Source organism: Oncorhynchus clarkii, chromosome 2, assembly GCF_045791955.1.
Source record: "Oncorhynchus clarkii lewisi isolate Uvic-CL-2024 chromosome 2, UVic_Ocla_1.0, whole genome shotgun sequence".
NCBI classification, from domain to species: Eukaryota; Metazoa; Chordata; class Actinopteri; order Salmoniformes; family Salmonidae; genus Oncorhynchus; species Oncorhynchus clarkii.
This window is the reverse complement of record NC_092148.1, coordinates 38750680-38761530: the sequence shown is the minus strand read 5'-3', so window position 1 is coordinate 38761530 and position 10851 is coordinate 38750680. Positions and strand designations below refer to the sequence as shown.

The following is a 10851-nucleotide window of genomic DNA, read 5'->3' as shown; positions in this document are numbered from 1 at the left end:
TAGCATGCTCGAGCGACAGAGTCGATATCCGCGTTTATAAACCCAGGGTCGATACAATATCTTGTGGAAGGATTAAATAATATGAATAAATTAATCCAAATAAAGTTTTTAATTAAAATATGTGAATCATTATTTCAATATGTTGGTAACCCGTTGTATAAAAGTGATAATGCCCTCGAAGCCGGTGTTTGGAGGATATATTGGCCCGGTAAGAACACTGGGCATTATCAACAAAACAGAAAGAAAGGCGGGATCTAGAAAGCCATCCGTGCTGCTTTGTGGACGAGGACTCTCATTGTTAGGGCGGAGAGACACGTAAATGTTGTTAGTTTATCCATAATCTTTGGTGCTTCTGCTCATTTAGGCGGCACGATCTCGATAAACAGGCGCCACGATCTCGATAAACAGGCGCCTTGGTAGAGCATCTATCTGACATCACACACTCACGAATGCTCAACCAATCACCCGACGAGAAACTATGTCAAGAAACATGGGTATTCATGATTTTGTACAGTAGGTGGCGTTGTATACAACTTTCAGTTGGCTGCGGTCCGCCAACCCGATCCCGAAGAAGAAGCAGCTGGCAGCAGGAGCGATCAACAGGTCAGCTAGCTAACTATCTAAATTAGACCTATTTTCTGCATGTACATTTTGTAGTAAAATTAATTATAGCTACCATGCGACAGCCAAGATAGCGCACAGGGCATTCTGCTAACTAAATACACATTAGCTAACCAGTAACTGCCTAGCTAGCTACTGTAGACATAACGTTACATTTTTACAATCACTTCTCTGTCGGAACTAGCTAACGTTAGCTTGTTAATTGTAGGCTGTTTAGCTACCTTATTAGCGCAAAACAATAATGTAATTTTGTGATTTAGTTTGGGACCAACTACCGGATTAATCTAACATTTTTTTGCTTTGCCTGTGCTGACTGTTACAAATTTAAAAGTCGCGGTTGCTTCACGTTTGGGAGGTGACGACGTTGGCTGCGATTACGGGTTACTAACACGTTAATGATAGTTTGCATAGTTAACTAGTGTAACTAACCAGCTGAATTGCATCTTTAGACTCCAGGAAAAAAAATGTGAATCGGTTTTTACTTGATTGAATATGTTATTATGGGTTAAAACTGTGAATCGACTTGAAATGGCTAGATATGTAATATTTGCTCATATGAAATGAACAATAATATTAGAATTTGAACGTAACGTTATTTGTTTTTCTGATACTTGTTACTGATATTTGTGGGTAGCCGCCTTGGTAACAGACTGGATCAACGTTTCTTCCTGACTGTAATGACAGTGAGCGAGTGAGCCATCCAAAATAATATCGGTTCTAGTGAATTATCTTCCTGCAAGCCATGCTCTGTTAATATGGCTTAATGCCGGTTGAAACATGTTATATTAATATTGGTGTTTTGGCATTCTACTAAAGTTACTAGTCAAGGTAAGGACGGATCTATATGCTTGATCTGTCAACGTGTGTGAGCGTGTGTAACCACAATCTTATAGCCAGCTGTTAGCTAACGTTAGCTAGCTAGCCTTGGTTATAGAATATATCAACTGTGTTGTTGTGCATGATGCCATTATCGTATTATTTTAGCAGTACATTATTTGTAATGGCCAATGTGTACTACGATCTCCTGTCAATCGTATGCAGCATACGAATAAGCATAATCTGAAGACCAATATGGTGACCTATTAATGATAACCCATGCACCAAAAATCGCCATGGCTTTTTAGCTGCTAATTGATCCGAAATGTACTGTATCTATATACACAGTACGTCTGATGCGAGTTCCTCGTCTGTCTTTGCAACCGCGATGGTGCAGCAGCAACCTCTCTCGACTTTGACATGACTTAATCCGATTTGCTGTGCTTTATTTTTAGGGATGGGAAAGACGCATGCTGTGGTGATCCTCCGGCGGCACCTCAGTGTCAGGTAGTGAAGGCCAAAGGCAATGCAGTCTGCTAACTGTCATCTGGGCATCCACCATATACAATGAAGAAGATATTCAACTTCACCAAGAAAAAGAAAGGATTCTCACCTAACACCTCAGACACTGGGAGTGTGCTGTCTGTGGGCTATGACTTGAAGGAGAAGGACCTTGGAAAGGTACACAAGGCTGCTTATGGGGGTGACTTGGCCAAACTGAAGCATCTGGCCAAGAAGAATGACATCAATCAGCTTGATAAGGAGAACAGGTATGAAAGATGAGACTATTACCAGTTAGTAGCTGGTATTGCCACTGTTACTTTCTGAGGTCTGTACTTAGACAGTCCTTGTGTAATGTACTGTATGTGTGACAAGTGTTGGAGTATGACTTCTCCAGTCTCTACCAACCTGTGATAGACTACCGTTCTTTCCAGGGCAGGGGGTGCACTTGTGGATCAAGGTACTTTGCGCCACAGATACCGGATGAGGCTACTTAGACTACTTACTCATACTGCCACCCTATTTTAGTTGGCTAGCTTTAGAAAACCCTTTCTGTCACTGTCCTTAAACTTTAGGATACTTCTATCCATATCCCTGTGCTTGCAGCAGGCAGCACTGTCTTGAATTTTGGGTTGACAATTAGGCTGTTTTTATTTTATGGTCAAAATTGGGCTCCAGAATTTTCTGATTTTTTTGGTTAAATATATTTATTTTCCTTCATCTTTATGTGCACTAATAATATTTATAGGCCTAATTCAATTGGTGCTAATTCACCACTTTAGGAAGTGGAAACAACACATTAGCTAGATTGTTTACTCTAAATATAATACTTACTCTTACTACTCTCTTTATGTAGTGTTGTGGTGTCTCTTGTCGAGATGTGTGTTTTGTCCTATATTTTTATTAAATTTTTATTTTTAATCCCAGCCCCCGTCCACGCAGAAGACCTTTTGCCTTCTGGTAGGCTGTCATTGTAAATACGAATTTGTTCTTACTTGCCTAGTTAAATTAGAAAATTATAAACTGCTAGTAGCCATGTAATATCCTAAAAAAAACTTTGCAATAAGACCTAGTACACTCGCGATTGCCGATGTGCAATTTCATATTTGAAAGCCATATCAAATATCTCGATTGTAAATCAGTGTGGTTTGAGCTCAATATATTTATACCTACACAAAGCTGAGACCCTCCTTTTTAATATAGACTTTTAGTTGCTTCCAAAGTAGTTTTTAAATGTTATTTTGAAATGTTATGCAATCATGAGGGGGAGAGCGAGTGTGAGGGACAACGAAACAGGCATGCATAGTGGCAGGACAGACACTTTTATTACAGGAATCATAATGCACTTTACTGTTGAACAAATTCAAGGTTTTATCTTCTTAATAATAAGTTGTTTTGATTTGATGGGGACCAGGTAGAATGTGCAGCTCGCACCAGTGCAACCGGAAATTATGATGCAATGACTTGAAATGGAGGGCCAAAGGACTGTTTGCCACTTATGTCACCCTTGTTCACATTTCAGAACAGCACTTCACATTGCCTGTGCCAATGGACATACAGATGTGGTCCAGTTCCTGGTTGAGAGCAAAGCCAAGCTCAACCTATGCGACAATCAAAACAGATCCCCGTTGATGAAGGTACTGTGTCCTATTTTTGCTTTGTCAGTGGGTGGAATTATCCATCATTTTCAAAAAGATTTGAGGATGGAATATGATAGTTGATTGGCCATCTCAATTCAGGCATGTTGCTGAGATTATAGGCTTATGTGTAGCCTAATTCTTATGTATTACCTGTGAGTCTTCCATATACATGTACATTAGGTCACACTGGGAAGTGAATCGTTCCTTTCAAGCACAATTTGATATGCATTTAGATACAGTGCGCTCAGAAAGTATTCACACCTGTTGACTTGTTCCACATTTGTTTAATTTAAAATTGAGTCACTACAAAGATACAGGTATCCTTCCTAACATGGTTGCCGGAGAGGAAGGAAACCTCCCATGAATTTCACCATGAGGCCAATGGTGACTTTTTAAAACAGTTACAGAGTTTAATGGCTGTGGTGGGAGAGAACTGAGGATGAATCAACAACATTATAGTTACTCCACAATGCTAACTAATTGACAGAGTGAAAAGAAGGAAGCCTGTATAGAATACAAATATTCCAAAACATGCATCCTGTTTGCAGCAAGGCAAAAAAAATGTGGCAAAGCAATTCACTTTTTGTCCTAAATACATAGTGTAATGTTTGGGGCAAATCCAATACAGCACACTAATGAGTACCGCTCTCCATATTTTCAAAGTGGTGGCAGCATCATTTTGTGCGTGTTCTTGTAATTGTTCAGGACTATAGAGTTTTTCAGGATAAAAAAGAAACGGAATGGAACTAAGCACAGGCAAAATCCTAGAGGAAAACACTGGATTAACTTAACTTCCGGCGCCGACAGAGATGGCCGCCTCGCTTCGCGTTCCTAGGAAACTATGCAGTTGTTTGTTTTTTTACGTGTTATTTCTTACATTAGTACCCCAGGTCATCTTAGGTTTCATTACCTACAGTCGAGAAGAACTACTGAATATAAGATCAGCGTCAACTCACCATCAGTACGACCAAGAATATGTTTTTCGCGACGCGGACCCTGTGTTCTGCCTTACAAACAGGACAACGGAGTGGATCCTATGCAGCAACCCAAAAAAACGACTCCGAAAGAGAGGGAAACGAGGCGGTCTTCTGGTCAGACTCCGGAGACGGGCACAGCGCACACCACTCCCTAGCATTCTTCTTGCCAATGTCCAGTCTCTTGACAACAAGGTTGATGAAATCCGAGCAAGGGTAGCATTCCAGAGGGACATCAGAGACTGTAACGTCCTTTGCTTCACTGAAACATGGCTCACTGGAGAGACTCTATCCGAAGCGGTGCAGCCAACGGGTTTCTCCACTCATCGCGCTGACAGAAACAAACATCTTTCTGGTAAGAAGAGGGGCGGGGGCGTATGCCTCATGGCCAACGTGACATGGTGTGATGAAAGAAACATACAGGAACTCAAATCCTTCTGTTCACCTGATTTAGAATTCCTCACAATCAAATGTAGACCGCATTATCTACCAAGAGAATTCTCTTCGATTATAATCACAGCCGTATATATCCCCCCCCAAGCAGACACATCGATGGCTCTGAACGAACTTTATTTAACTCTCTGCAAACTGGAAACGATTTATCCGGAGGCTGCATTCATTGTAGCTGGGGATTTTAACAAGGCTAATCTGAAAACAAGACTCCCCAAATTTTATCAGCATATTGATTGCGCAACCAGGGGAGGAAAGACCTTGGATCATTGTTACTCTAACTTCCGCGACGCATATAAGGCCCTGCCCCGCCCCCCTTTCGGAAAAGCTGACCACGACTCCATTTTGTTGATCCCTGCCTACAGACAGAAACTAAAACAAGAGGCTCCCACGCTGAGGTCTGTCCAACGCTGGTCCGACCAAGCTGACTCCACACTCCAAGACTGCTTCCATCACGTGGACTGGGAGATGTTTCGTATTGCGTCAGATAACAACATTGACGAATACGCTGATTCGGTGTGCGAGTTCATTAGAACGTGCGTTGAAGATGTCGTTCCCATAGCAACGATTAAAACATTCCCTAACCAGAAACCGTGGATTGATGGCAGCATTCGTGTGAAACTGAAAGCGCGAACCACTGCTTTTAATCAGGGCAAGGTGTCTGGTAACATGACCGAATACAAACAGTGCAGCTATTCCCTCCGCAAGGCTATCAAACAAGCTAAGCGCCAGTACAGAGACAAAGTAGAATCTCAATTCAACGGCTCAGACACAAGAGGCATGTGGCAGGGTCTACAGTCAATCACGGACTACAGGAAGAAATCCAGCCCAGTCACGGACCAGGATGTCTTGCTCCCAGGCAGACTAAATAACTTTTTTGCCCGCTTTGAGGACAATACAGTGCCACTGACACGGCCTGCAACGAAAACATGCGGTCTCTCCTTCACTGCAGCCGAGGTGAGTAAGACATTTAAACGTGTTAACCCTCGCAAGGCTGCAGGCCCAGACGGCATCCCCAGCCGCGCCCTCAGAGCATGCGCAGACCAGCTGGCCGGTGTGTTTACGGACATATTCAATCAATCCCTATACCAGTCTGCTGTTCCCACATGCTTCAAGAGGGCCACCATTGTTCCTGTTCCCAAGAAAGCTAAGGTAACTGAGCTAAACGACTACCGCCCCGTAGCACTCACATCCGTCATCATGAAGTGCTTTGAGAGACTAGTCAAGGACCATATCACCTCCACCCTACCTGACACCCTAGACCCACTCCAATTTGCTTACCGCCCAAATAGGTCCACAGACGATGCAATCTCAACCACACTGCACACTGCCCTAACCCATCTGGACAAGAGGAATACCTATGTGAGAATGCTGTTCATCGACTACAGCTCGGCATTCAACACCATAGTACCCTCCAAGCTCGTCATCAAGCTCGAGACCCTGGGTCTCGACCCCGCCCTGTGCAACTGGGTACTGGACTTCCTGACGGGCCGCCCCCAGGTGGTGAGGGTAGGCAACAACATCTCCTCCCCGCTGATCCTCAACACTGGGGCCCCACAAGGGTGCGTTCTGAGCCCTCTCCTGTACTCCCTGTTCACCCACGACTGCGTGGCCACGCACGCCTCCAACTCAATCATCAAGTTTGCGGACGACACAACAGTGGTAGGCTTGATTACCAACAACGACGAGACGGCCTACAGGGAGGAGGTGAGGGCCCTCGGAGTGTGGTGTCAGGAAAATAACCTCACACTCAACGCCAACAAAACTAAGGAGATGATTGTGGACTTCAGGAAACAGCAGAGGGAACACCCCCCTATCCACATCGATGGAACAGTAGTGGAGAGGGTAGCAAGTTTTAAGTTCCTCGGCATACACATCACAGACAAACTGAATTGGTCCACTCACCCAGACAGCATCGTGAAGAAGGCGCAGCAGCGCCTCTTCAACCTCAGGAGGCTGAAGAAATTCGGCTTGTCACCAAAAGCACTCACAAACTTCTACAGATGCACAATCGAGAGCATCCTGGCGGGCTGTATCACCGCCTGGTATGGCAACTGCACCGCCCTCAACCGTAAGGCTCTCCAGAGGGTAGTGAGGTCTGCACAACGCATCACCGGGGGCAAACTACCTGCCCTCCAGGACACCTACACCACCCGATGTCACAGGAAGGCCATAAAGATCATCAAGGACATCAATCACCCGAGCCACTGCCTGTTCACCCCGCTATCATCCAGAAGGCGAGGTCAGTACAGGTGCATCAAAGCTGGGACCGAGAGACTGAAAAACAGCTTCTATCTCAAGGCCATCAGACTGTTAAACAGCCACCACTAACACTGAGTGGCTGCTGCCAACACACTGACACTGACTCAACTCCAGCCACTTTAATAATGGGAATTGATGGGAAATGATGTAAATATATCACTAGCCACTTTAAACAATGCTACCTTATATAATGTTACTTACCCTACATTATTCATCTCATATGCATACGTATATACTGTACTCTATATCATCGACTGTATCCTTATGTAATACATTTATCACTAGCCACTTTAAACTATGCCACTTTGTTTACATACTCATCTCATTTGTACATACTGTACTCGATACCATCTACTGTATCTTGCCAATGCTGCTCTGTACCATCACTCATTCATATATCCTTATGTACATATTCTTTATCCCCTTACACTGTGTACAAGACAGTAGTTTTGGAATTGTTAGTTAGATTACTTGTTATTACTGCATTGTCGGAACTAGAAGCACAAGCATTTCGCTACACTCGCATTAACATCTGCTAACCATGTGTATGTGACAAATAAAATTTGATTTGAGATGAGTTCACCTTTCAGCAGGACAATAACCTAAAAAGCTAAGTCTACACAGGAGTTGCTTACCAAGAAGACAGTGAATGTTCCTGAGTGGCCGTGTTACAGTTCTGACTTACATAACATTTTATTTGTCACATACACATATTTAGCAGATGTAATTGCAGATGTAGTGAAATGCTTGTGTTCCGAGCTCCAAAAGTGCAGTAGTATCTAACAACACACAACAATACAGAAATTTAGATGTAAAATAATGGAATTTAGAAATATACAGTGCCTTGCGAAAGTATTCGGCCCCCTTGAACTTTGCGACCTTTTGCCACATTTCAGGCTTCAAACATAAAGATATAAAACTGTATTTTTTTGTGAAGAATCAACAACAAGTGGGACACAATCATGAAGTGGAACGGCATTTATTGGATATTTCAAACTTTTTTAACAAATCAAAAACTGAAAAATTGGGCGTGCAAAATTATTCAGCCCTCTTAAGTTAATACATTGTAGCGCCACCTTTTGCTGCGATTACAGCTGTAAGTCGCATGGGGTATGTCTCTATCAGTTTTGCACATCGAGAGACTGACATTTTTTCCCATTCCTCCTTGCAAAACAGCTCGAGCTCAGTGAGGTTGGATGGAGAGCATTTGTGAACAGCAGTTTTCAGTTCTTTCCACAGATTCTCGATTGGATTCAGGTCTGGACTTTGACTTGGCCATTCTAACACCTGGATATGTTTATTTTTGAACCATTCCATTGTAGATTTTGCTTTATGTTTTGGATCATTGTCTTGTTGGAAGACAAATCTCCGTCCCAGTCTTTTGCAGACTCCATCAGGTTTTCTTCCAGAATGGTCCTGTATTTGGCTCCATCCATCTTCCCATCAATTTTAACCATCTTCCCTGTCCCTGCTGAAGAAAAGCAGGCCCAAACCATGATGCTGCCACCACCATGTTTGACAGTGGGGATGGTGTGTTCAGCTGTGTTGCTTTTACGCCAAACATAATGTTTTGCATTGTTGCCAAAAAGTTCAATTTTGGTTTCATCTGACCAGAGCACCTTCTTCCACATGTTTGGTGTGTCTCCCAGGTGGCTTGTGGCAAACTTTAAACAACACTTTTTATGGATATCTTTAAGAAATGGCTTTCTTCTTGCCACTCTTCCATAAAGGCCAGATTTGTGCAATATACGACTGATTGTTGTCCTATGGACAGAGTCTCCCACCTCAGCTGTAGATCTCTGCAGTTCATCCAGAGTGATCATGGGCCTCTTGGCTGCATCTCTGATCAGTCTTCTCCTTGTATGAGCTGAAAGTTTAGAGGGACGGCCAGGTCTTGGTAGATTTGCAGTGGTCTGATACTCCTTCCATTTCAATATTATCGCTTGCACAGTGCTCCTTGGGATGTTTAAAGCTTGGGAAATCTTTTTGTATCCAAATCCGGCTTTAAACTTCTTCACAACAGTATCTCGGACCTGCCTGGTGTGTTCCTTGTTCTTCATGATGCTCTCTGCGCTTTTAACGGACCTCTGAGACTATCACAGTGCAGGTGCATTTATACGGAGACTTGATTACACACAGGTGGATTGTATTTATCATCATTAGTCATTTAGGTCAACATTGGATCATTCAGAGATCCTCACTGAACTTCTGGAGAGAGTTTGCTGCACTGAAAGTAAAGGGGCTGAATAATTTTGCACGCCCAATTTTGAATTTTTTGATTTGTTAAAAAAGTTTGAAATATCCAATAAATGTCGTTCCACTTCATGATTGTGTCCCACTTGTTGTTGATTCTTCACAAAAAAATACAGTTGTATATCTTTATGTTTGAAGCCTGAAGTTCAAGGGGGCCGAATACTTTCGCAGGGCACTGTATAAATATTAGGGTGATCAATGTCGGAGTGGCATTGACTAAATACTGTAGAAAATAATATGGTATATACAGTTTGCATACACCTTAGCAAAATACATTTAAACTCAGTTTTTCACAATTCCTGACATTTAATCCTAGTAAAAATTCCCTTTCTTAGGTCAGTTAGGATCACCACTTTATTTTAAGAATATGAAATGTCAGAATAATAGTAAGAGTGATTTATTTGAGCTTTTATTTCTTTCATCACATTCCCAGTGGGTCAGAAGTTTACTCAGTATTTGGTAGCGTTGCCTTTAAATTGTTTAACTTAGGTCAAAAGTTTCGGTAATCTTCCACACGCTTCCCACAATAACTTTAGTGAATTTTGGCCCATTCCTCTTGACAGAGCTGGTTTAACCTAGTCAGGTTGTAGGCCTCCTTGCTCGCACACGCTTTTTCAGTTCTGCCCACAAATTTTCTATAGGATTCAGGTCAGGGCTTTGTGATGGCCACTTCAATACCTTGACTTTGTTGTCCTTAAGCCATTTTGCCACAACTTTAGAAGAATTGTATTTATTTATTTTTATTTCACCTTTGTTTAACCAGGTAGGCAAGTTGAGAACAAGTTCAAGAATGCTTGGGGTCATTGTCAAGAATGCTTGGGGTCATTGTCCATTTGGAAGACCCATTTGCGACCAAGCTTTAACTTCCTGACTGATGTTGCTTCAATATATCCACTGAATTTTCCTTCCTCATTACGCCTTCTTTTTTTTGTGACGTGCACCAGTCCCTCCTGCAGAAAAGCACCCCCACAATATGATGCTGCCACCCTCGTGCTTCACGGTTGGGATGGTGTTCTTCGGCTTGCAAGCCTCCCCCTTTTCCCTCCAAACATAACGATGGTCATTATGGCCAAACAGTTCTATTTTTGTTTCATCAGACCAGAGGACATTCCTCAAAAAGTACCATCTTTGTCCCCATGTGCAGTTGCAAATTGTAGTCTGGCTTTTTTATGGCGGTTTTGGAGCAGTGGCTTCTTCTTTGCTGAGCGGCCTTTCAGGTAATGTCGATATAGGACTCGTTTTACTGTGGATATAGATACTTTTGTACCTGTTTCCTCCAGCATCTTCACAAGGTTGTTTGCTGTTGTTCTGGGATTAATTTGCACTTTTCGCAC

General features: G+C 42.7%; 1 protein-coding gene across 13 annotated transcripts in view; it reads left to right on the top strand.

Annotated features, from left to right (window-relative positions):
* The first annotated feature begins 522 nt into the window (after positions 1 to 522).
* LOC139367770 (ankyrin repeat domain containing 26) overlaps positions 523 to 10851 on the top strand; it is a 97079-nt gene continuing 86750 nt past the window's right edge. For 10 of the 13 annotated variants that reach the window (XR_011626887.1, XM_071106125.1, XM_071106137.1 and 7 more), the window contains exons 1-3: positions 557 to 603; positions 1893 to 2207; positions 3461 to 3575. Coding sequence is in view for 12 of the 13 variants with exons in the window: in XM_071106125.1 (XP_070962226.1) it covers positions 2005 to 2207; positions 3461 to 3575 (318 nt within the window). In the remaining variant the exon portion in view is untranslated. Of the gene's footprint in view, positions 604 to 1892; positions 2208 to 3460; positions 3576 to 10851 lie in introns of all 13 variants that reach the window. The other 3 variants (XM_071106176.1, XM_071106170.1, XM_071106154.1) reach the window with 1 other exon arrangement.